This window comes from Macaca fascicularis, chromosome 3 (assembly GCF_037993035.2).
Source record: "Macaca fascicularis isolate 582-1 chromosome 3, T2T-MFA8v1.1".
Taxonomy (NCBI): Eukaryota; Metazoa; Chordata; class Mammalia; order Primates; family Cercopithecidae; genus Macaca; species Macaca fascicularis.
The window spans coordinates 52,138,326-52,165,226 of NC_088377.1; the positions used below are offsets into that span (position 1 = coordinate 52,138,326).

Here is a 26,901-nt window from a genome sequence, read left to right on the forward strand (position 1 = left end):
TCCACCCAATATCTGGGCCATGATGTGAAATTTGGTAAGTAATCGTCCCACATTATCAACTTGTAACGCAGAAATGGAGGGAGGAAAAAAAAACTCGCAGTCCCCAGTAGCATTTGTGAAAAGTACCTGATAACAGGCTGTGGTGGAGGAGAGTTCAGCCCCCAGAAAAGATCACGGATTAGGAATTACATAAGCATAGGTCTCAGGCCCTTTTATTTTGGACGCGATCCTTCCACGGGATCGCCTCCGGATGGGTGTTGCGCTGGGAGCCACACGGGAAACCTCAAGAGTCAGAAACAGGCGTTGAAGGCAGGCGGCATTTTCCAAACCAGTTGGGTCTCCGGCGCTGCCTGGCGGTAGCGTCTCCCGGAGTCGCGCGCGCATGACGTAGAGGGCGCGCGATGACGCGACGCGCGGCGCGGTGCACGCTGGGATATTTAAGTCTCCTCCGCGGCGCGGAGCCGCGATGTCTCCGGCGGCTGCGGCGGCTGGAGCAGGCGAGCGGCGGCGGTCCATAGCGAGTGTCAGGGACGGCCGGGGCCGGGGCCGGGGCCGCGGCGGGCAAGCCGGGGCCGCGCTCCTCGGCCTGTCGCTGGTCGGCCTCCTACTGTACCTCGTGCCGGCTGCGGCTGCGCTGGCCTGGCTGGCCGTGGGGGCTACCGCGGCCTGGTGGGGACTGAGCCGCGAGCCCCGAGGTTCGCGCCCCTTGTCCTCCTTCGTTCGGAACGCGCGACATCGGCGAACACTGTTCGCTTCGCCTCCGGCCAAGTCGACAGCCAACGGAAACCTCCTAGAGCCGCGGACCCTGCTCGAAGGACCTGACCCTGCCGAACTGCTACTCATGGGCAGTTACCTGGGCAAGCCCGGGCCGCCGCAGCCCGCCCCCGCTCCGGAGGGCCAGGACCTGCGGGATAGGCCTGGCCGCCGCCCACTCGCCCGCCCGGCGCCGCGCTCCCCGCAGCCGCATCGCGTTCACCACGTTTACCCCTCTCTCCCCACTCCTCTTCTCCGACCCTCCGGGAGGCCTTCCCCACGGTAAGATGCGCTGATTTTCCCAGAGCATCCTGTGGTTCGGCTGGCTTGAAATCGAGGACTTGACTTTTAAATCCGATTTGCTTTTTCATCTAGTCCAAAGGGGATTGTGTGTGGTTTTGCCCTCCTTAACACCTTGGTGTGTGCCAGCCGTCTCCTGGCCTCGTCTAACTGTTGGAATGAGATGTGTTGCCAAAACGATTCCCTTCTTTTCAGTTTTAAAAACTTCCTGAATTTTAGTGCAGTCTAGATGTAGTCTACATTTAGATTTTTCCCTCTCAAATTGTTGAAATCCATTGTTGAGACAGCTGTTAAGCAGCTGTCACTCTCTGCCCTTAGATGGAATAGGGGAAAGTTGCCATAAAAACACCGTGTTCTGTGTTGCTTTGGAAGACACTTAAGTTCTTTGGAAAATGTGTGAACTGGTGGATTTTTAGCCGTTTAAATTTTTGACATTCTTTTATGCTTGGTTCCATGATTTGTCTCACATTCTCTGCAGGGATTGTGGGACTTTACCAAATCGGTTTGTAATAACACCTCGAAGACGCTATCCGATCCATCAGGCCCAATATTCCTGTCTGGGGGTACTTCCCACAGTGTGTTGGAATGGTTATCACAAGAAGGCTGTGCTGTCCCCTCGCAACTCCAGGATGGTGTGTAGCCCAGTTACTGTGAGAATCGCCCCTCCCGACAGAAGATTTTCGCGTTCTGCGATGTGAGTATTATCGTTGGAAGAATACTCTCCCTTTTCGTGTCCACTTTATTCTTCTCCAGTTGTTCCTATGACAACATGACTACAACGCAAAAAAGAAAAGACAAAGCTGCTTATTTGAATAAGAAATACCAAATTCGAGTAATTTTGTTTTTCGCTTTTTGCCCTTGATGAAAAAGTAGCTTTACTTGCTAAGGGGAACTGCTGTGAGTGTATAAATTATACTTTGATCTGTTGGTTAGCTTCTGATTTCCCGTTTCTGAAATCTGTGCTATATGGCGTGAGAATTAAAATATCTTACAGCTAGAATCTTGTCTTTCATTATAGACCAGAGCAGATAATCAGCTCAACACTGTCCTCACCATCAAGTAATGCCCCAGACCCATGTGCAAAGGAGACTGTACTGAGTGCCCTCAAAGAGAAGAAGAAGAAAAGGACAGTGGAGGAAGAAGACCAAATATTCCTTGATGGCCAGGAAAATAAAAGAAGGTAACAGACTCAGGAGAGTAGTAAGCGGGTTTCCCGGTTGGACTCCTATGGGATGAGATGTAGACATTCCCATAAAGATACAGAGGCCACCTCCAGTTTGTGAGCCTTTGTAGGCCCCCTTCTTTGGCTTTCATGGAAGAACCTAATAACAAGCGTTTTAATGCTGTTCATTTCAAGGCACAGGTTAGATCGATGTTACAATTTACCTTTTCCGTGAGTAGTAGAGATAAGCTGACAGCTATTAGCCATGTTAGTTCGCCTCGTGCTTTTGTAGAAATGTGTTAAAGTTTATTTTCAAGATAAAAGGCTCTAAGTCTTCCCATTGGAATTTTATGGTGTTCAGTTATTTGGGTAACCACCAGTTCCAGTGTCTTAATTTTGCTGAAGGAAATGCTTGTGAAAGAAAAATGAAAACTAGAGTTTGGTAGATTTAACAGTAATGAGATTAAAACAAATTTCCTGGTGGGGCAAGGAGGCTCACGCCTGTAATCCCAGCACCTTGAGAGGTCGAGGCAGGTGGATCAGCTGAGGTCAGGAGTTCGAGACCAGCCTGGCCAACATGGTGAAACCCCGTCTCTACTAAAAATACAAAAATTAGTGGGACGTGGTGGCAGGCGCCTGTAGTCCCAGCCACTCGGGAGGCTGAGACAGGAGAATTGCTTGAACCAAGGAGGCGGAGGTTGCAGTGAGCCGAGACTATGCCGCTGCACTCCAGCCGGGGTGACAGAGTGAGACTCCAAAAAAAAAGGAAAAAAAATTCCTTTCGTGGTTTATAGAATAACCTAATGAAAAGGGGATAAATAGTTTTCTAAGTATAGAAAGAAAGGAAGTTGAAGTGGCTGAGCATTTATTGAGCACCCACTGTGTATGAGACCCTACTCCAAATGATATGGATAGAGCAGTAGACAAGACAAATCTCTGCTCTCATGGGACTCTTGAGGGAAACACCATTTTATAAGGCTGGGTGTGATAGTACACACCTGTACTCCTGACTCTTTGAGAGGCCAAGATGGGAGGATCGCTGGAGCCCAGGAGCTCAAGACCAGTCAGGGCAACATAGTGAAACCTCGCCTCTACAAAAAATTAAGAAATTAGCCAGGTGTGGTGGTGCATACCTATAGTCCCAGCTACTCTGGAGGCTGAGGCAAGAGAATTGCTTGAACCCAGGAGGCAGAGGTTTGTCGCACTGAGCCAGATTGTGCTATTGCACTCCAGCCTAGGCAACAAGAGTGAAACTCTGTCTGGGGAAAGAAAAAATTTACCTTTCAGAAACTTAGGGATTTTAAACAACCGTTTACTGGTCTGGCGTGGGCTCTGTGCTCCATAGAAGTAGTATAAGGCCCCAGAAATGTGAGAATACACTTTAAAGGGACAAAAAAAAGTCATGTCATTTCATTGAGACTTTTTTGATTTGTCACAGGCGCCATGATAGCAGTGGCAGTGGACATTCAGCATTTGAGCCCCTGGTGGCCAATGGAGTCCCCGCTTCTTTTGTGCCTAAGTACGTACGAGCCTGTCTGGATGAAATACCACTGTTTGGAAAAAAGGCATGATCAGAGCTGTTGCCCTATGGATTTTCCTGTTTGTTTTTTGCATTGCTTAATTAGTTCAGGTTTACATCTTTGAAATTAGGAACACTTTGAGTAACTTTCCACAATTAACTGCCTTCTGTCTAATTCCTTTTAATGTTCTTGCATTAATATGGATGAAATATGCTGAGACTAAGAGGTTTTATAAATATATTTAATAACCAAGCACATAGAAGGATTGCAAAGTTTGTGCAGTGGATAAAACAGTATGAAATTAAATGTTAAATTTCTACATATCAGTTTAAAAACAAATTGGAGGAAGAATTGGATGGAAAGGAAAGTGGCTCAAAAGTATGTGCGGAAAGACTTAGGATAACTTAGATGCCTCATCTGAGTCAGCAGTGTGATGTGGCCACCAGGAAAACTAATGTGCTCCTGGTCTGTGCTCTTAGAAGAAAGACTAGAATGAGGCAGGTAGATGGTATTCCTGCCTTCTGTAGTTCTGCTCACTGTCCGTGGAGCACTGTGGTCAGATCAGTGTACTGCACTGTAAGGGAGGATGTACACAAACGGAAATTCATTCCCAGTGAAGCAACGAAAATGTTAAGGAGATTTTCAACAGCCCAAAGTGGGGGTGGTGGATGATGGGGTTTTGGAGTTATGGACGTGTTAGCCCAGAGCAGAAAAATCTCGGGGGGAATAAGGAAATAAGTGACGGAAGGATAATGGGCCCTAAAAACCAAAGGACTGTCCCTTGAAAGAAGCAAAATAACTTGCTCTGTTTGACTTCAAATAGGATCCGTGGGTGAAAGTTAGAGGAAATACATCATAATCCACTGTGAGAGTAAACTGGTTCATGGTTGACGTGGGTCACTCTAGGAGAGAGTTGTCTATATTGTAACAGGTTGGATATCTGTCCTACAGGAAAGATGCATAGGAGATTTCTGTTTCAGTTGGAGGTTTAGAAAAATGATGGGTTCCTCTTAATTCTGATTTTTTTAAACAGCTTTGTTGAGGTATAATTGACATACAATAAACTACTTGTTTAAAGCATGTGACATTTTGACACGCATTCACCTGTGGAACCATCCCACCAGTAAGATAATGAACATCCATCACCTCCAAAAGTTCCCACATGCCTGTAATCCCTCACTTCAATTCCACCCCTGTCCCCAGGCATCCACTGATCTGCCTTCTGTCACTGTAGATAGGTATGCATTTTCCAGAATATTCTATACATGGAATCATACATTTAAGTTTTAAATATTTGGCTTTTCTTACTGACTTTGTCAGATAGATTTGGCCAGATTGTTAACAGTAAAAATTAAAAGCATTATTCTCTTCCCTTCATGTTTATTAAGAAAGATGTTATGACCGTGGATGAAACCATAAAAGAATGTTGCCTTCAATAAAGCATCTGTCTTCTTCCTTTTTATCAGGCCTGGGTCTCTGAAGAGAGGCCTCAATTCTCAGAGCTCAGATGACCACTTGAATAAGAGATCCCGAAGCTCTTCTATGAGCTCCTTGACAAGCGCTTACACAAGTGGCATCCCTAGCTCCAGCCGCAATGCCATTACCAGTTCCTACAGCTCCACTCGAGGCATCTCACAGGTACAAGTACAGCTCTTGTAATGTGGGGGACATGAATTCCCAGCATTCCCGATGTGGTAGCTTAGCCCTGTCATCCCAGCACTTTGGAAGGCCAAAGCGGGAGGATTGCTTGAGCCCAGGAGTTCAAAACCAGCCTGGGCAATATAGTGAGACCTTGTCTGTACAAAGTAATTTTTAAAGAAATTTTTTTAAATAAAGTAATTGATTAACAAAGGTTTGCTAATCACCTTCTATCTGTCAGACATTAGAATTGTCTCTAAGCTAATAGAAAATACAGATAAAGGCCGGGTGCAGTGGCTCACGCCTATAATCCCAGCACTTTGGGAGGCCGAGGCAGGCGGATCACAAGGTCAGGAGATAGAGATCATCCTGGCTAACATGGTGAAACCCCGTCTCTACTAAAAGTACAAAAAATTAGCTGGGCGTGGTGGGAGGCGCCTGTAGTCCCAGCTACTCGGGAAGCTGAGGCAGGAGAATGGCATGAACCCGGGAGGTGGAGTTTGCAGTGAGGCGAGATCGCGCCACTGCCCTCCAGCCTGGGTGACAAAGCGAGACTCCGTCTCAAAAAAAAAAAAAAATACAGATCATTGAGTGATCAATATAGGCCAGTGGAATGGAGTAGAAAGCCTGGAATGTAAAGCAGTGCATGTGTGCGAGCTGATTCAAGACAGAGCTATGATGTAGATAAATGGACGGAAGGTGATTCGAAAGGTACACTGAGTCCAAGTGGTATTGGGTCATAAAAGAGATTTATCCTGTAGGCATTTAGAATTGAGTGCAGGGTTTTTAAAGAAGTGGTCATGATTTTTTGGAAAAGGGATTATCGCACAGTATAGGGAACAGAGCAGGCTTTGCTGCTGCACAGACTTAGGTTCTAATCTTGCCTCTGAGGCTGGGTGGGGTGGCTCGTGCCTGTAATCCCATAACTTTGGGAGGTCAAGGTGGGAGAACCTCTTGAGCCCAGGAGTTCAAGACTAGCCTGTGCAACAGAGCAAGACTGTGTCTCAAAGAAAAGGAAAAAAAAAATGCTTGGCTCTGACATCTAGTAGCTATAAGGTCTGGGGCAGACAAATCACATAACATCTCTTTTTCTTATCTCTGAAGTGCTGTTGCAATGATTGAGGGTAATATTTAAAAAGCACCTATTACAGTGGTTGTTAATAAGTGGGTACCCAGTATGCAGCAGCCAGACAAAAAGATGTAAAGCATGTACGGAGAAATGTTTTTGAGAGGAGGAAAATTTTGAGACGAGTTCATCAGCCCAGAAGGCTCTGACAGTCATATAAATGAACATTAATAACCGTAATATCATTATCCCTCTTAAATTATTAGCCTTAATATTATGTAATATCTAGTTATTATTTTTGATATGCAAACTTCTCCAGCTTTGGCCTGTGGAAGCCAAACTGGCTCCTATGTCCTTCGTTTTGACCCCAGCCATCTTTGACAGATAGCTTCATTGCTTTTTGCCCACCTTCCCAAAGTCCTTTTTTAGCCTATACTGAAGTTGACTGTTTCTTCAAAAAGTTTTGGTTTCTTCCATGTAGAACTGTAGAGACTACAGTCTTAAGGTTTAGGAGAGAGAAGATAGATCCTCTAGAAAGAGAAATGTAAAGAATTAACTCATAATATTCCAAATTCATATTTATGATGGCAGGATTTTCTATGTAATTGGTTTTATATTTTTATGTATTACACTGAAAATGTCGGTTTATAGTTACTTTGATCCTAGTACACGCAATTTTTTTTTTTTTTTTGAGACGGAGTCTTATTCTGTCACCCAGGTTGGAGTGCAGTGGTACAATCTGGGCTCACTGCAATCTCCGCTTCCTGAGTTCAAGCGATTCTCCTGCCTCTGCCTCCCAAGTAGCTGAGACTACAGGCACCATCACCATGCCCGGACAACAATTTTTGTATTTTTAGTAGAGATGATGTTTCACCATGTTGGCCAGGCTGGTCTCGAACTCGTGACCTCAGGTGATCCACCTGCCTTGGCCTCCCAAAGTGCTGAGATTACAGGTGTGAGCCACCACACCTGGCCCATGCAATTTCCAAATAACGGTATCAGTGTCATTATTAACACTGTCATTATTAAGACTGCTGTAGTCAGTTTAAGAATTGTTTGTGGGCCGGGCGCGGTGGCTCAAGCCTGTAATCCCAGCACTTTGGGAGGCCGAGACCGGCGGATCACGAGGTCAGGAGATCGAGACCATCCTGGATAACCCAGTGAAACCCCGTCTCTACTAAAAAATACAAAAAACTAGCCGGGCGAGGCGGCGGGCGCCTGTAGTCCCAGCTACTCGGGAGGCTGAGGCAGGAGAATGGCGTGAACCCGGGAGGCGGAGCTTGCAGTGAGCTGAGATCCGGCCACTGCACTCCAGCCTGGGCGACAGACCGAGACTCCGTCTCAAAAAAAAAAAAAAAAAAAAAAAAAGAATTGTTTGTGATTCATTTTGTCTTTATATCCCTCTGTGAATCCTAGGGACATGGAATCAATATATCGTGTTTTAAAGTAATGTTAATTGTTCTTTGGTACACCAACTTTATATACAGTGAGGTTCATTTGTTCAGTATGTTTGAAAGTTACAGGGATTTCTATGTTTTCCTTTTTGAAATAGTTCTGTTTTAAATTATGTAAAATACTTGTTTCAAAAAAACATACACTAAAATAAGATAAACTCAAAAATTCAATTTCCGGCCGGGCGCGGTGGCTCAAGCCTGTAATCCCAGCACTTTGGGAGGCCGAGGCGGGCGGATCACAAGGTCAGGAGATCGAGACCACAGTGAAACCCCGTCTCTACTAAAAATACAAAAAATTAGCCGGGCGTGGTGGCGGGTGCCTGTAGTCCCAGCTACTCAGGAGGCTGAGGCAGGAGAATGGCGGGAACCCGGGAGGCGGAGCTTGCAGTGAGCCGAGATCGCGCCACTGCACTCCAGCCTGGGCAACAGCGTGAGACTCCGTCTCAAAAAAAAAAAAAAAAAAAAAATTCAATTTCCATCCCTTTCCACTCTGCATTTTTCCTTCCTCTCCATTTTTATTATTTTTTCATTATCCTTCGTTGTTCTTTTTTAAACGATACACATATCAGTGTATCTGAAAACCGCCGCTTTCTAACATTTAAGGTAGTAGACAGTATATACATACTTGAGCCTTGCTTTTTCACATAATATACAGTTGAGGTCATTCCATAGCAGTGCACAGAAACTCATCTTTTGTCTTACAACTAGATAGGCACTCTAGTCCTTTGTTGACAAAGGTTGGGTTGTTTCAGTCTTCTGCTATCACAGATAATGCTGCAAGGAATACATTTGTTCATATGTCATTTCACCTTTAGCAATTTTGCCTCTGGAAAATTCCTAGAAGTCAAATTCCCAAGTTTAAGGTTAAATGCGCATGTAAATTTGCTGGATATTGGTAAATCCCCCTACAGAGCGTGTACCACTCAGCATTCCCCTCAGTGTTGTATGAGAAGGGACTGTTTCTCCATGGCCTCACCAGCAGATTTGGTTATTGTAGCTCTGGGCTTTTACCAATTTGACAGGTAAAAAATAGTATCTAGGACAGGCGTGGAGGTTCATGCCTGTAATCCCAGCACTTTGAGAGGCCGAGGAAGGCAGATCACCTGAGGTCAGGAGTTCGAGACCATCCTGGCCAACATGGTGAAATCGTGTCTCTACTAAAAATATAAAAATTAGCTGGGCATGGTGGCGCATGCCTGGAATCACAACTACTCAGAAGGCTGAGGAAGGAGAATATCAGGAACCTAGGAGGCAGAGGTTGCAGAGATAGCAGCACTGCACTTCAGCCTGGGCGACAGAGTGAGACTCTGTCTCAAAAAAAAAAAAAAAAAAAAAGGTAGCCGAGCACGGTGGCTCACACCTGTAATCCCAGCACTTTGGGAGGCCGAGGCAGGTGGATCACCTGAAATCAGGAGTTTGAGACCAGCCTGACCAACATGGCAAAACCCCATCGCTACTAAAAATACAAAAAATTTAGCCAGGCGTGGTGGTGTGTCCTGTAATCTCAGCTACTTGGAAGTCTGAAGCAGGAGAACCACTTGACCCCAGAAGGTGGAGGTCAAGTGAGCCGAGCTCGTGCCACTGCCCTCCAGCCTGGATGACAGAGTGAGACTCCATCTCAAAAAAAGTATCTAATTTTTGTCCCTTATGAGTAGTTTGATCATCTGTTCGTATATTGAATGATTATTTTCAGTTCTGTTTCCATGAATCTTAGTTCATATCCTTTACCCATTTTTCTGAAGGGCTAACAGTCAAATCTCACATTCGAGAGTTTTTCCTGTAGTAGAGAAACCTATTCCAAAGGAAGCAAAGTTTTGAACGTAAAGTAGAAACCATAGAAGTGCAATGCTAGAAGAAACAGGCTCCTCACGCTTTGCTGGTGGGAGGGTCAGTTGGTACAGCTTTCTAGAGGACAAGTTGTGTGGCAGGAATTGTCCAGATAAGAGATACACATACCCTTTGACCAAGCAGCTTTACCTTTAGGAATTTATCTTACACACATACTGGGAAATGGATACAAGGATTTAATGTAACATTGTTTTAATAACAGCAGCTTGGAAACAATGTACATGTTATCTTTTCAGGGAGCTGGTTGAATAACTTACAGTGTTTCTGTAAGTTGAAATATACTATGTAACTATGAAAAAGAATAAGGCAACTGAATAAGTACTCATGAGAATGATCTCAAAAAGAAATTACATAAAAACAAGGCTCAGAACTGTATAGTATCCTCTATTATTCGGGCTTTTAAAAATCTTTTAATATGCATAAGATAATTCTTACAGGATATATTAGAAACTGGTAATCGTTATTGAGATAAAAAGGAAATTTACTTTTTACTGTACTTTTTTTTTTTTTTTTTGAGATGGAGTCTCACACTGTCACCCAGGCTGGAGTGCAGTGGTGTGATCTCAGCTCACTGCAACCTCTGCCTCCTAGGTTCAAGCAATTCCCCTGCCTCAGCCTCCCAAGTAGTTGGGATTACAGGCTCCTGCCACCAAGCCCAGCTAATTTTTTGTATTTTTAGTAGAGACAGGGTTTCACCATGTTGGCCATGCTGGTCTCGAACTCCTGACCTCGTGATTCCGCCTGCCTTGGCCTCCCAAAGTGCAGGGATTACAGATGTGAGCCACTGCGCCTGGCCTGCTGTACATTCTTATTGTTGGAATCTGTAATGTGCAAGTATTACCTTTCCTGGTTTTGGCTTTTTTAAGTAAAAAAGTAAAATTCCTCTCCCAGCAATCTGAGTCTCCATCCAGTAGGTACCCATTGTTAACATTCTTACTGTGTGCAAACACAGATAATACCCAGAATTTTTTGACTGTTCTACATAACAGAGTCATAGCGTATTTGCTTTTTTTTTTTTTTTTTTTTTTGAGACAGAGTCTGGCTCTGTTGCCCAGGCTGGAGTGCAGTGGCCGGATCTCAGCTCACTGCAAGCCCCGCCTCCCGGGTTCACGCCATTCTCCTGCCTCAGCCTCCCAAGTAGCTGGGAGTACAGGCGCCCGCCACCTCGCCCGGCTAATTTTTTTTGTATTTTAGTAGAGACGGGGTTTCACCGTGTTAGCCAGGATGGTCTCGATCTCCTGAACTCGTGATCCGCCCGTCTCGGCCTCCCAAAGTGCTGGGATTATTACAGGCTTGAGCCACCGCGCCCGGCCGCGTATTTGCTTTTTAAAAAGCATCTTCTTTTCTCTTTTATCCATTACATCTTGCATAGCATTTTGTGTCGTGTAATTTGCCTCACTCTTTAGATGGCCTTTTTTACTAGAGTATAATACACAGAAAAACACAAATTGTAACCACCACCCAGGTCAAGTAATAAAACATTTTCATCACCCAGAAACCTCCCTCCTGCCCACTCCCCATCACTGCTCCTTCTTTCCTTCCTGTTAGCACCTTTTATAGTGTACCCTGTTTTTGAATTTTATATGAGTGCAAATAAAGCGTGCATTCTTTGGTGTTTGACTTAACATTTTACTTGTGAGATTTGTCCATATTCTTGCACGTACTGGTGGGTAATTCATTGTCATTGATATATACTGTTCCACACTATGCATATAACCACAGTTAATTTATCCATTCTGCCATTGGACATTTGGGTTTCCAGTTTGGGATTATTATACATAAATACTGCTATAAACAATTGTCTAAGTCTTTTAGTACAATAAAGTATGTGTATGTTCAGTTTCAGTAGATACTGCTAACCATTGTTTTTTGTGTGTGTTTTTTGTTTTGTTTTGTTTTGTTTTGTTTTGAGATGGAGTCTTGCTCTGTCACCCAGGTTGGAGTACAGTGGTGCAATCTCGGCTCACTGCAGCCTCCACCTTCTGGGTTCAAGTGATTCTCCTGCCTCAGCTTCCCTAGTAGCTGGGACTACAGGCACATGCCACCACACCCAGCAAATTTTTGTATTTTTAGTTAGAGACAAGGTTTCACCATATTGGTCAGTCTGTTCTTGAACTCCTAACCTCAGGTGATCCACCCGCCTCAGCCTCCCAAAGTGCTGAAATTACAGGCATGAGCCACCATGCCCAGCCATTTCTTTCTTTCTTTCTTTTCTTTTTTTTTTTTTTTTGAGTTTCACTCTGTCACCCAGGCTGGAGTGCAGTGGCACCATATTGGCACTCACTGCAACATCTGCCTCTTGGGTTCAAGTGATTCTCATGCCTCAGCCTCCCAAGTAACTGAGATTACAGGTGTGCACCACCACGCCCAGCTACATTTTTAAATTTTTAATAGAGATGGGGTTTTATCATGTTGGTCAGGCTGGTCTCAAACTCCTGGCCTTAAGTGATCTGCCTGCCTTAGCCTCCCGAAATGCTGGGATTACAGGTGTGAGCCACTGTGCCCAGCCTCTAAGCAATGTATTAAAGGGAGTGTTTCGGTTTATTTTTATTTTATTTTATTTTATTTTATTTTATTTTTGAGATGGAGTTTCACTCTTGTTGCCCAGGCTGGAGTGCAATGGCACGATTTCGGCTCATGGCAACCTCCACCTCCTGGGTTCAAGTGATTCTCCTGCCTTCAGCCTTGCGAGTAGCTGGGATTATAGGCATGCGCCACCACGCCCAGCTAATTTTGTATTTTTAGTGGAGATGGGGTTTCTCCATGTTGGTCAGTCTGGTCTCAAGCTCCCAGCCTCAGGTGATCCACCCGCCTTGGCCTCCCAAAGTGCTGGGATTACAGGCGTGAGCCACCACGCCCAGCCCAGTTTATATTCTTACCAGCCGTATATGAGATTTTTATGTTTTTCCACATCCTCATCAATACTTGGTATTGCCAGTCTCTTTAGCCATTCTGGTAAGTGTGAAGTAATATTTCATTGTGGTTTTAATTTGCATTTCCCTGATTGCTAATGTAGAAGTACCAACTGTTTGTTAGCTATTTGTATAGCCTCTTTTGTGAGATGCCTGTTCAAACTGCTTGGCTCTTTTCTGTTGTCTTTTAGAGATTTGAATACACTCTTTATATTCTAGATACAAGCTCTCTGTCATGTATGTGTTGCAACCAAAAAGTGTCCTGCTCTTGCCATTCTGCTTCCTTGTGGTTAGCATATTTTGTGTAGTATTCAGGAAATCTTTGCCTACCTAACCTAAGGTCATGATAATTTTCTCCTATGCTCTCTTCTAAAAGCTTTATTATTTTATTATTACTTTTATATGTAAATCCATAATACACCTGAACTTCATTTTTGTGTATGGTGTGAGGTTGGGATCAAAATTAGGTGTTTTTTTTTTGTTTTGTTTTGTTTTGTTTTTAAACTGTAGAAATACCCATTTATCTCAGCAACATTTATTGAAAGGACCATCCTTATTTCTCTGCAGCACCGTCTTTGTCTAATCTAAGTGTCTGTATATATGTGGGTCCATTTCTAGACTCTTGTTTTGTTCCATTGGTCTATTTTTTTAGCTCCCCTTGTGCCAGTCTTTGTTTTACCCCTACCCTTATATTTTGAGTCTTGATAGAGTCAATCATCCCCCTTTCTCGTTTCTCTTCAGGACTGTCTTGTATCTTGGCCTTTTGCTTTTTCATACAATTTTCAGATCAACTTGTCAATTTTCACACACACAAAAAAAAAGAGTTCTGAGATACTGATTGGGATTGCCTTTCATCTACTTATTACTTTGAATGGAATTAACATTGTTGTAATACTGACCTTGTTTACTTCTAATCTATGAACATGAATGTCGTTCTTGCTCTGTGGCCCAGGCTGGAGTGCAGTGGCATGATCATAGCTCACTACTGCCTCGAGCTCCCAGGCTCAAGCCATCCTCCTGCCTCAGCCTCTTGAGTAGCTGGGAGCACAGGCATGCATCACCACACCTAGCTAATTTTTAAAAACTTACAGTAGAGACACGGTTGCACTATGTTGCCTAGGCTGGTCTCAAACTCCTGAGCTCAAGCAATCTTCCCACCTTTGCCTCCCTGAGTGCTGGGATTGTAGGCGTGAGCCACCATGTCCCTCCTTCTTCATTTATTTACATCATCTCTAATTCTCTGTAGAGGTTTTACTTCTCTTTTATTAGATTTATTTCTAGGTATCTGGTTTTTGTTTTGTTTTTTGAGATGGAGTCTCACTCTGTCTCCCAGGCTGCAGTGCAGTGGCACAATCTCGGCTCACTGCAGCCTCCACCTCCTGGGTTCAAGTTATTCTCATGCCTCAGCCTGCCAAGTAGCTGAGATTATAGGCACGCATCACCACACCTGGCTATTTTTTGTAGTTTTAATAGAGACAGGGTTTCACCTTGTTGGCCAGGCCAGTGTCAAACTCCTGACCTCAAGTGATCGTCCTGCCTTGGCCTCCCAGAGTGTTGGAATTACAGGCGTGAGCCACGGCGCCTGGCCCTAGGTATATGGTTTTGACGCTGTTATAAATAGTGCCTTCAAAATGTGATTGACTGTGCTGATGTGTAGAAATACAACTGATTTTGTATTCAGAAAGTTTGCTAAATCTGTATTTTCTTTAGGATTTTAGTATATACACTTATGTGTGTATAATGTGTATCATACACTTATGTGTATGATAATGAGTTTTTCTCTTCCTCTGCAATCTTATTCTGTTTATGTCTTATTGCACTTGGCTAGGACTTGATAAGTTGAATAGACATGATAATAAACATCCTTGTCTTGTTATATCTGAAATGAGTGTGTATGTACAGTCAATGAAGTAGAGGAGTAATACTTTTTTCCCCTAATTGTTAAACTAGTTGTCCAGTCGTCTTCCAATCCTAGCTAATCATTACAGTCTCCTTTGGCATTTCTGTTTTTTTTTTTTCTCTTGGTAGAGATTAGACCTCACTATGTTACCTAGGCTGGTCTCAAAACTCTTGGGCTCAAGTGACCCTCTCACCTTGGCCTCCCAAAGTGTTGGCATTATAGGCGTGCACCACCATACCTGGCTAATTTTTGTATTTCTAGTAGAGATAAGGTTTCACCATGTTGCCACGCTGGTCTCGAACTCCTGACCTCAGGTGATCCTCCTGCCTCAGCCTCCCGAAGTGCTGGGATTACAGGTGTGAGCCACGTCATCCAGCCCCTTTGGCATTTCTGACCCTTGCTCACTCAGTGATGTGTATCCCTCAGTGTCTGGAGCACATTGTGAAGAAAAATGCAACATTTATGTTTTTGTTTTAATTTTATTGCTTTAACTACAGATATGGTCTTTCTATGTTGCTCAGGCTGGTCTGAAACCCCTGGGCTCAAGCAGTTCTCCTGCCTCAGTCTCCCAGAGTACTAGGATTACAGGTGTGAGCCACCGCACTTGGCCATCTGTGTGCTTTCAAAGTTCCACGGGTGGCTAGGCGTGGTGGCTTACACCTGTAATCCCAGTGCGTTGGGAGGCCAAGGTGGGCAGATCATGAGATCAAGAGATCAAGACCATCCTGGCCAACATGGTGAAACCCCGTCTCTACTGAAAGTACAAAAATTAGCCGGGTGTGATGGCGTGCTCCTGTAATCCCAGCTATTCGGGAGGCTGAGGCGGGAGAATCTCTTGAACCAGGGGGTGGAGGTTACAGTGAGCTGAGATCGTGCCACTGCACTCCAGCCTGGCGACAGACCAAGACTCCATCTCAAAAGAAAAAAAAAAAAGTTCCACAGGTGACTGATGAGCAGTCATGTGAGAACCAGCAAGCTAGTGTCAGGGATCTGAAGTGATTGAAAATGCTGCTTATATATTCAATCCTTGGATCACTTTGGTGAATTTTTGTATTCTGCTTTTTTATATGCCTGTAATCCCATGTTTTTTAAACCATGTGCTCTAGCCTTTCTTGCTGTTTGAGCATAACTTCAACTGTTATTGCGGTGAGCAGTTTTCTCAAGCTCCTCCCAGGCCCGGCTTTCTGATGGTAACCTCACCGAACTGTTCCACTGTTTACCACTTGTCTGAAGCTTTCTCTTTTCCCTTTTGAACTCTTATTAAGCATTGTTGGCTTCCTGTTTGTACTTATGTGACGTAGCTGGTACTGGGTAAGAAATCACTAGCAGCTTTTCAAGCAGGAAAGACGGTCTGAGGTGACAGTTTCGTGGCTTTGTAATTAGGCTCAGCACTTCGGAGACTATTTGCCATGTCCGCTATGTGCCAGCTACTTTGCTGCTGGTCTGTGGAGGAAGCAGAGATGGAAACACCATCTTTGCTGTCAAGAACTCGCTTGGTAGAAGATGTATGTATGGGTAATCACCACATAATGATAAATGCTAGTTGTTGCAAAAGTCATAAACGCTATGACGGCATATTTTTAAGATGAAGTTAGTAAATTAAAATCGAAAATTTAATGAAAGCAGGACTAAATTAGTTTACTGGATTATCTTTAATTTACTTCTATCCTTGCCATAGAGAGTCTAGCGTAGGTTTGAATGTGTCCTGACTCTTCATTACTGAGTCTAACGTTCCACTTAATACATGCAAAAAGTGCGTCCATCCCTTCTACCTTTATTCACATTCCATTACTTTTATAGACTTCTTTTTTTTGGGCTTTCATAATTAATACTGGCAGTTGACTTTCTTTTCAGGGCTCTTTCTTCACAAACAAATTTTTTTCTTTTTTTCTTTTTTTCTTTTTGAGACAGGGTTTCGCTCTGTCACCCAGGCTGCAGTGCAGTGGGGCAATCTCAGCTCACTGCAGCCTCCTGAGTAGTTGGGACCACAGATGCAAACCACCACAGCCAACTGATTTTTCGATTTTTTGTAGAGACAAGAGTCTCGCTATGTTACCCAGGCTGGTCTCAAACTCCTGGACTCAAGCGATCCACCTTGGCCTCCCAATGTGCTGGGATTACAGGCATGACTAACCATTTAACCACAAAAAATATTTTTTTAGTTACTTAAAAAGAGACTTTGTCATGTTGAAGGTCAGATGCTAAGTTATCAGCAGGCTCAGTCATGTCCCTCTTGATTTTTAGCTCTGGAAGAGAAGTGGCCCCAGTTCATCACCCTTCTCTAGCCCAGCCTCATCCCGCTCCCAGACACCAGAGAGGCCAGCAAAGAAAATAAGGTACTCGGCATTCTCCTGCAGTTTTCATTTGCTGCGTGGACAGATGGGGGTGAGGAAAGGTGGGAAATGAACCGGGCTCTTAGGCTTTGTGCGGCTGTGACTTGGAGAATCAAAGAAACTAAGTCCCTGAGAGGGACAACGCAGCACCCACCCGAACCACTGTCATCCCTACAGTCTTGGATACTGACTCCAGTGGCCTCTGACTGTCGCCTCCCACTCCAGCATGAGGGATCGGGTGCAAGCACAGAGGCCATGCAGAGTGGAGAGCAGAGTCAAGTCAGTGGGCAGTTGCCTTCAGGTTCTTGACTCTAGCTGACCCCCTAGGTGCTTGCAGTTGGCTGGAACGCCACTCCCTCAGGGATCACATGTGTGTCTAGAACTCCCAGGAACTTGGTAGGTTGTAAGTAAGGTTTGAAGATTATTGTTTTGTGCTTGTTTTAAGACAAAAGCTGTCTCCATGGCCTCTGTGAATAGCCTCCCTTCATTCTGTTGGAATTTCCTTTTGACTTTTTTTATCCTGGCATGCTGAGATCTTAAATTATAGTTGTTTTAGACATTGGCCACTTGGTAGTTAGGAGGGTGTGAGAAATTATTTAATACTTCAGCCTAGAAGTCTCTCTAGACTAAACTGTTCCTTTTCTCCCGACAGAGAAGAGGAGCTATGTCATCATTCCAGTTCCTCAACTCCATTGGCGGCGGACAAGGAGTCCCAGGGAGAAAAGGGTAGGTTGCTGAGCCAGGAGGAGGGGCTGCTGCTGCTGATGGTGGAGGTGTTTGTGGAGGATATAGAGATTAATACCTATTGGGAAAATGTCTTGAGCATTACTATGTCTAAGTCATGCTAGATACAAAGAGAGATTTCTTCTCCTTCAGAAGTTTATAGTCTGATGAGAGAGAAAGGTTACAGATGGGTATTAACGACTGGATGGAGGTAAGCTCAGTTTGAGTCACCCCTGGGTAATCTTGGTAATGACGGCGCAGTAAGTGGTTTGTGTGCACGCCTTAATCTTGCAAACACCATCCAAGCAACCAAACCAAAGAAGATCGAATCTTTTCAGAGATACCCAGTGAAAACTCAGTGTTAAATATGAAGTGGGTAGACAAAACCATCCATTTCTGGAAGATGGAAGGAAGCAAACGAGTCTTGATTTCTTTCTTTAGTTGCAGATACAACCCCAAGGAAGAAACAAAACTCGAATTCTCAGTCTACACCTGGCAACTCTGGGCAGCGTAAGCGGAAAATTCAGCTGCTGCCTTCTCGGCGAGGGGAACAGCTGACCTTGGTATGGTCTTGTCCATCTACTCCTGCCCTCCTGGCTTAGCTTTCCTAAGTCTTAGGAACACTAAGGACAAGTTTCTTCTAGTTTTTTCTAATTTGTTTCTGTGTTTTTGTTTTTTGATACAGCATCACTCTGTCACCCAGGCTGGAGTGCAGTGGCTCTATTTTGGCTGTTACCTCTGCCTCCTGGGTTCAAGCAGTTCTCCTGCCTCAGCCTCCCAAGTAGCTGGGATTACAGGCGCACGCTACCACGCCTGGCTGATTTTTTGTATTTTTAGTAGAGATGGGGTTTCACTATGTTGGCCAGGTCGACCTCAAACTCCTGACCTCAAGTGATCCAGCTGGCTCGGCCTCCCAAAGGGCTGAGATTACAGACGTGAGCCACCATGCCCAGCCTTCCCTTTTTTTCTGATTGGCCTGACTTCTTCTTTTTCTCTTTGGTAGCCTCCACCTCCCCAGCTTGGCTATTCGATCACTGCCGAGGACCTAGACTTAGAGAAGAAGGCTTCATTACAGTGGTTCAACAAGGCCTTGGAGGACAAGAGCGGTAAGGAGCACAGATCGTTGCACACTCGAGAGGTGTCAGGTGTCTTGTTTTCTTTGGTTTTATTTTGGTGTTTGAAAAAATGGTTTCTCTGGGAGAATCCCAAGTAGGGTTCCATGTTTTCTTGTGCTCTTTCTCACCTGAGAAATCCGTGTTGGTCTTCATGGAATAGCAGTGACCATTGCAGTTGAGGGCAGGCAGTCCTCCGTGAGCTGTGCTGAGACCCTGCTCTCCAACAGGCATCTGGAAAGAAGTCCCAGACAAGCCAGGACTGCTTCACCTTTCTTTCTTTCTTTCTTTCTTTCTTTCTTTCTTAGACGCTGCCTCGAACTCTGTCACTGAGACCCCACCTACCACTCAGCCTTCGTTTACCTTTACCCTGCCTGCTGCTGCAACTGCCTCCCCACCCACCTCCCTCCCAGGCCCAAGCACCAACCCACTGTTAGAGAGCTTGAAGAAGATGCAGAGTCCCCCGAACCTGCCACCCTGCCCAGGTGAGCTGGAGTGGGGCCCTTGGATCCAGCCTTCTGATTAGCATCCCCTGCTTGGGTTAGAGTAAGGGCGTCATGCCTGTCAGTCACTGGAGATTGCTCTGCAGACCAAACGCACCCTGACTCAGCACACCGGAGTGGGCCCACGTTTAACGCGCCGGAGCCTGCATCAGGGAGTGTTAGGGAAGGGGTGCTGCGACACTTAGGATCTGAAGCCTGGCTCATAGCTGCCCTGAGCCTCTGCTTCTTCATCTGTCAGATGAGAACGATCTTCCTGGTGTAGCGCCTCTGAAGTGTGAATGTGGGTGATGTGGTCAGGATATCCTTGCCTATCAGAACCACCAGTCCAGAACAGCACTGCTTCCTTTTCCTCCAGCACTTGGAGGGCTGCTGGTGTTCCCAGCCCAGGCCTTCATGGCCCTGTGCACTCACACTCTTTATCAGACGGTGACCTGGGAATCACACTCCACCTCCCTGCTCAAGGGCAGAGACTTCCCCATTCACAGTTGCATGCTCTTAGCGCCTGGCAGGTGAGCTTAGTAGGCGAAAAATAAAGTATATCTAGATTCGTACGTGAACTTCAGAGTTCAGACAATTGGATTGTCTTAGTCTCTACACATTAGGCCCCCATTTAGGCCCCATTTTATCCTCTTCTGTCTGATGATCTGTGTGGTAGAAATAATGAACACGTCCTTGATTTACTGTACAGGCCTGTAGTGTAGACTTAGCTGAGTTTTTTGACTGACTCTTGGATCCCAGGCTCTGTGGTAGGCGTGGGGAGGATACTGAAATACTGAATACCATCACCTTCGAAGTATTTATTCCAAATTTACATTTTCTATTCTTCTTCCAGAATCTGCTGGAGCAGCAACCACTGAGGCCCCCTCGCCTCCAAAGACGCCCAGCCTCCTGCCCGCTCTGGGCTTACCACAGTCAGGGCTGCCAGGGCCCCTCCCCAGCCCCTCCTTAGACTCCAAACCCCCGACCACTTTGCTGGGGCTGATCCCTGCTCCATCCACAGTACCAGCCACTGACACCAAGTCACCTCCAACCCTTCAGGGAGAGACGGCTGCCAAACCCCAAGCCACATCTGCCCCGTCCCCCGCCCCCAAGCAAAGCTTCCTGTTTGGAACACAGAGCACCTCACCTTCCAGCCCTCCCGCCCCTGCCGCGTCTTCAGCATCTCCCATGTTCAAGCCCATTTTCATGGCCCCACCCAAGAGTGAGAAGGAAGGCCCCACACCGCCTGGCCCTTCAGTCACAGCCACAGCGCCCTCCAGCTCCTCCCTCCCCACAACCACCAGCACCACAGCCCCAACCTTCCAGCCTGTCTTTAGCAGCATGGGGCCACCTGCATCTTTGCCCTTGTCTGCTCCCTTCTTCAAGCAGACAACTATTCCCACCACTGCTCCCACCACAACTGCCCCGCTCTTCACTGGCCTGGCCACCGCCACCTCTGCCGTGGCTCCCGTCACCACCGCCAGTCCATCCGCAGACTCTGCTGTGAAGCCTGCATTTGGCTTTGGCGTAAACAGTGTGAGCAGCAGCAGTGTGAGCACCACGACCAGCACCGCCACTGCCACCTCACAGCCTTTCCTCTTCGGGGCGCCCCAGGCCTCTGCTGCCAGCTTCACCCCGGCCATGGGCTCCATATTCCAGTTTGGCAAACCTCCTGCCCTGCCCACAACCACCACAGTCACCACCTTTAGCCAGTCCCTGCCCACTGCCGTGCCAACGGCCACCAGCAGCAGCGCTTCCGGCTTTAGTGCTTTCGGCAGCACCCTTACCACTTCCGCCCCGGCCACCAGCAGCCAGCCCACTCTGACGTTCAGTAACACAAGCACCCCCACATTCAACATTCCCTTTGGCTCAAGCGCCAAGTCCCCACTCCCATCATATCCAGGAGCCAACCCCCAGCCTGCATTTGGGGCCGCTGAGGGGCAGCCGCCGGGGCCCGCCAAGCCGGCCCTTGCCCCCAGCTTTGGCAGCTCTTTCACTTTTGGAAACTCCGCAGCCCCAGCCCCAGCTGCTGCACCCACACCTGCACCTGCGTCCACGATCAAGATCGTGCCTGCGCACGTGCCTACACCCATCCATCCTACCTTTGGTGGTGCCACGCACTCAGCATTTGGGTTGAAAGCCACGACTTCGGCCTTCGGCACTCCCGCCAGCTCACAGCCCGCTTTTGGCAGCTCCACTGCTGTCTTCTCCTTCGGTGCAGCCACCAGCTCTGGCTTTGGAGCCACCACGCAGACCGCCAGCAGCGGGAGCAGCAGCTCGGTGTTCGGCAGCACAACACCATCACCCTTCACATTTGGGGGTTCGGCGGCCCCTGCTGGCAGTGGGAGCTTTGGGATCAACGTGGCCACCCCAGGCTCCAGCACCACCTCTGGGGCTTTTAGCTTCGGAGCGGGACAGAGTGGGACCACAGCCACCTCCACCCCCTTCGCAGGGGGCTTAGGTCAGAACGCCCTGGGCACCACCAGCCAGAGTACACCGTTTGCCTTCAACGTGGGCAGCACGCCTGAGAGCAAACCTGTGTTTGGAGGTAAGGAGGGGTGTGGACTTGGGCTGCAGGCCGGACACTGAAGAGCTGTGCCTGCGCAGCCTGCCTTCTCAGGGAGCTCATGATGTGGCAGTAAAGAGACAGGCATTGAGTATAGAACTAAATGAAATGACAGGGCATGATACATGTTTTGCTAACATGTAATAAGGACTGGAGGAGCTGTTGTGGATTTAGCTGGTCAAAGAAGGCCCTTCTGAGTAATTAACAATTGTAAGCTGAGGGTTGGGTGTAGTGGCTCATGCTTGTAATCCCAACATTTTGGGGGAGGCCAAGGAGGGTGGATCTTTTGAGGCCAGCAGTTCAAGACCAGCCTGGGCAACTTGGCGAAACCCTGTCTTTACTAAAAATACCAAAAAATTAGCCAGGTGTGGTGGTACCCACCTGTAATCCTGGCTACTCGGGAGGCTGAGGCACAAGAATGGTTTGAACCCAGAAGGTGGAGGTTGCAGTGAGCCAAGATCATGTCACTGTACTCCAGCCTGGGTGACAGCAAGGCTGTCTCAAAAAACAAAGTAAGCTGAGTGTGAGGGTGGGGTGGGGGTGGGCACAGCACAAGTGGACATGCTTTTCAGGCACAGGATGGTGCATGCAAAGGCCCAGAGGCAGAAATATGTTTGGTATGTTCAAGAGCAGAGCAAAGGCAAGCGTGGCAGGAGGGTGAAAAGCAGAGGCAGTGGTGTGGAAGGAGGCCAAGAGGATTGTTTGTGGCCAGGGCTGGGTGTTGGGGTCTTAAGTGTTCAGGAAAACCATTGCAGAATCAGGCAGAAGGATGCAGTGATGGTTCCTCCTGTGTGGAAGATGAATGTAGACCTCATGGGTTCTGTTTTCTTTGTGAAGTAGCAGAGAAAATCTGGGAGAGGGTCGGGATAAAGTGTATAAAAAAGGGGCCTTTTGGCCGGGCGCGGTGGCTCACGCCTGTAATCCTAGCACTTTGGGAGGCCGAGGCGGGCGGATCACAAGGTCAGGAGATCGAGACCATCCTGGCTAACACGGTGAAACCCTGTCTCTACTAAAAATACAAAAAATTAGCCAGGCGTGGTGGCGGGCGCCTGTAGTCCCAGCTACTCGGGAGGCTGAGGCAGGAGAATGGCGTGAACCCGGGAGGCAGAGCTTGCCGTGTGAACCCGGGAGGCGGAGCTTGCCGTGAGCCAAGATCTCGCCACTGCACTCCAGCCTGGGCGACAGACTCTGTCTCAAAAAAAAAAAAAAAGGGGGGGGCCTTTTGAAAGTCATTTTGGACAGTGGGGGAAAGGAACATCATATTAAAAAGTGTAATCACTTTCCAGCAGTTTGTGGGCTGGAAAATGGTGATTGTGAAGTTAAAGTGAGGCCAGTTAGCATGGTGTGTGTGTTTCCCAGCAACACTGTGGGTGTAGACCTAAGGTCAGTGGACAGCTGGTGCCACCCTGCCTGGAGACCCCAGCAAGCAAAGCAGGAGGGGCAGCGGGTCAGTACCCCAGTGCGGCTCAGCGGGTGCAGGAGTGCAGAGCAGGTGAAGTCAGATGCAGGAGGGGTGGTGCCTGCAGGAGATTTAGGAGCCAGAGCAGTTGGGTGACAGTGTGACCACAGGAATGGTGGCAGGGGTCAGGGAGAGGAGGTCATGGGGGTGGCAAGGTCGAGGGGCTAAGAGGACTATCAGTCAGCCTCACAGGGCGAGGTCACCACAAGTGGTGATGGGGAGGAGGCCAGTGAGCCAAGGGTCCTCTGTGAATCGGGGAGTGACCTGGCATTTGACAGGTGACACAAGGACACGGCGGATTAGAATAAAGTGATGATTTAAACTTGAGTTACGGTATTTAGGGAAGGAAGAGAAACTGTGTGGAAGCAGCGTGGGAGCACAGGGAGCCTCCCCTTGCCCGGGCCGGAGGCCAAGCCCTGAGAGCAGGGGCTGCCAGAGAGGGCATCAGGCAGGCAGCCAGAGCCAGTCAGGGCAAGGCCAGGGAGGGGAGGGCACCAGGGGGCATCACAAAAGATGAGGGGTGGACAGAGCAGGCTTCACAGGAGAGGAGACAGTGGCTGGGGGAAAAGGCCTGAAGAGAGGAGGTGGCCAACCCGGGTACACTAGGAGGCGGGGGCCCCAGAGTCCTCCCCTCTACAGCGGTGGTCCAGAGGCCCACGAGGCGGCTGCGGGGCAGGAGGGCTTTTTCTCTGCCATGGCAGGGCCATTAGCAGGTGGGAGGAGCAGGCTGAGCTGGGGCACCCAGCATGAAGACTCGGTTGTCTGGCTCAGTTGCTGATGAAGGAGTGCCCAAGGAGCAGGAATGGGGCTGAGGGCCTTGTGGGAGGTGCCCTGCAGAGTGCAGGCTCCTGCCCGGTTCCTCGCCTGCCTCCGCCCTCTGCTCACTGGCCAGCTCTCTGCAGCTCTCTGTTCTCTTCACTCCAGGCACCGCCACTCCCACCTTTGGTCAGAACACCCCTGCGCCTGGAGTGGGCACATCAGGCAGCAGCCTCTCCTTTGGGGCATCCTCAACACCTGCCCAAGGCTTTGTTGGCATTGGACCGTTTGGTAAGCAGCAAGCTGCCCTATGGCCCTGCTCCTCTGTCTGAGGAGGGTTTGGGTGGGGTGGCAGGCTCCTGGCCCTCTGAGGCCCGGTGAAGATCAGGTCCAGCACAGGAAAGACAATTCGGGTTAGGAGTCCAGCACAGCCCAGGGATGGGAGTTGGATGGCAGAGATCAGAGAGGAGCCATCCAGGGCGGAACTTTGCCGTCCCATGGGAAGCCAGGCAAAAATAGATTCGTGGGCCTTGCTCTGAGACTCTCTGGGAGTTTGCATTTCAGGAGGCTCCTCCCGTACAGTGTTTGTGATGCAGCGGGGAAAGCCCTGTTGAGGCACCCTGTGTTTGTTACTGGCCTAGCCTTCCAGAGATTGGGGCCCCCAGGGCCGGGGTCTCAGGTAGCAGCTGCCCTGATGAGGTCTTGTTGAATCTTTCCAGGATCGGCGGCCCCTTCATTTTCCATTGGTGCGGGATCCAAGACCCCAGGGGCTCGACAGCGACTGCAGGCCCGAAGGCAGCACAACCGCAAAAAATAGCCTTTGTCCCCTGTCCCTGTTTCCCCCACCCCTTCCCTTAATCTGGACCTTGGCACCTGCTGGGAAGAGCCTTTGACCCTTCGAGTTGCATAAAGTAAACCTACCCCGGATCTCTGGCTTCAGCCGCCAGGGGGTAGTGGCAGCCCTGGGGCCCTTTCCCTTCTCCTAGAGGAAGCACAAGCCTCAGGGATGGGGAAGCAGGATGCGGAGGGCCAAAGCCCGGGACCTCTACTTGAACAGTTCCACTGGGGAGGCTGGAGAACTAAGGAAACACCTGTACATAGCGTCCGCTGCCCTGACTCCCGCTTAGCACGCCCTTAGACAGGCGCCCCTTCCACCTTTCCCCAAGAGCCGCCGTGGCTGGAGGGTGCAGGGTCCAGCCCGCCTGGATCGCTGGTGTGCACCTGATGGGATTTGGGAAATGGGTTATCCCTAAGGCTTGACCTTGCTTGGCTTGGCTGTGAGAAGCGGTTCTCTTCCTTTGGTCCCTTCTGGGGACTCTGTTTCCCCATTTCTTGCTGCTGTGTCCCTCACCGGTTCCTTGCAGGATTGATTCCTTTTTAAATGCCCTTGAATCTAGCTTTGCCTTGGAGACCCCAGTGGGTGCTGCTCCTGCCGTTTTCTTCCTGCCAAGCCTGAATCAATGTTTCATCTCCAACCCTCTGCCAGTTTGGCCCCTCAAAGCTTGGTGGCTCAAGACTGTTAGCCTGGCAGAGCCAGGGGTGAGATACCTCGCTCCAGGAGGGAGAAGCTCTTGGAGCAGGCAGGATGCCCACCGCTGCTTCAGCTGCCTCCTCGCCCAGCCACCCTTTGGCCCCATTGGGCCCTCGTCTGCCTCTCCAGGATTGTATGTTTCAAGCCTTGTCCTGTGTTCCTTTGTCTGACACTCTGTGTATTGCTCTTTGAATCGAGTTTGGAGGAAGAATTGAGTTGTATGAGTGGCGGCATGTTGGTAGTGCCGGACTTCCTGTTTCAAGTTTTCTGGGGCCTCGCTAATTGAATGTGGAAAGTAGCACCACTTGACGGCTACAAGTGCCGACTCCTGAATTTTCCAATGGTGTTCTGACTTCAAGGGCTGGCAGCCCGGGAGGATGGGGCCCCGGGGAAGCAAAGACCCTTCTTCCCTCTGCTGCTTCTGTCCCACTTACCTGACCTCACTGGAGGCTACATCACCCAAAGCAGATGTTAGAAAACCTAAATTAATGAACCATATTTTTAAAATCCTGTTTTTCCCAAACAGGGTCCTCCTCCGCAGCCCATCCTTTCCTTTCCTTTCCTTCTGAAACCACATACCCCAGGCCCAAGAGCCTTGCTGCCATGCCCAACCTCTTTGGGAGAAGTATGAATGCGTGTGTCTAAATTAAAAGAAAAAAATATTTAAACATTTTTTAACAAAAATTTATTTTTGTATTTAAGCTAAATTGCCTTTTAAATTCCTTCAAGCTTGGTTCATTGAGGTGGTTAAGTATAAATGCTATTGACTAGGAATTAGCTGTATAGTTAAGTTATGCCTGTGCAAAGAGGAGGCTCAAATGCTGTCCCGGGCAGCTTTCCTGGGGGACTAGAGCTCCTTCTGGCCACGTTATATAAAATGTAATTCTTATTTTATAAATAATGTGATGTAGATGTAACCGGTGCCCCCTCCCCGTTGTGACTGAGGGTGAGTGTTCGGTGGCGGGGCTGCTCCTTCCCACCCCTCAGAACAGCTCTGATCCTTGTTCATACCCGGCGGTGTGTGCAGCTGAGGAGGGAGTGAACCTCAAGCCTAAATACCTGTTAGGATTGGAGGGTCGGGGTGGGCCCGGGCCTGGGCCTAGAAATCAAGCTTCTACCTGTACCTTATGTAAGGTAGACCCTCCTAGTGTCAGTACCTGAGCTAGTTTACCTCAGTTCCGCAGGCAGGACAGCCGGTCCGGGAACCCTTGAGTGAGTGTGAGTGTGGATGTGTACAGTACGCGCACTGGACAGAAGCGGGAGGCTGGGACTTTCCATTACAAGTAGAGACTTCATTCCTGTTGAGTCTAGTTGGAATTTTTAGTATGAATGTGAGATTTTTCTCCTGCTTATGTCATTAAGAATAAAAAACTGTGATCTACCATA

The 26,901-nt window shown here is 47.9% G+C and overlaps 1 protein-coding gene across 1 annotated transcript; it reads left to right on the forward strand.

Annotated features, from left to right (window-relative positions):
* Positions 1-430: 430 nt before the first annotated feature.
* POM121C (POM121 transmembrane nucleoporin C) lies at positions 431-26,901 on the forward strand. The gene is made up of 13 exons (XM_005549354.5): positions 431-1,035; positions 1,532-1,747; positions 2,072-2,233; positions 3,654-3,734; positions 5,202-5,373; positions 16,798-16,889; positions 17,539-17,612; positions 18,051-18,172; positions 18,613-18,715; positions 19,030-19,206; positions 20,057-21,751; positions 24,153-24,275; positions 24,704-26,901. Exons 1-13 carry the CDS (start codon positions 467-469, stop codon positions 24,799-24,801), a joined length of 3,684 nt encoding a protein of 1,227 aa, XP_005549411.3. The 5' UTR covers positions 431-466; the 3' UTR covers positions 24,802-26,901.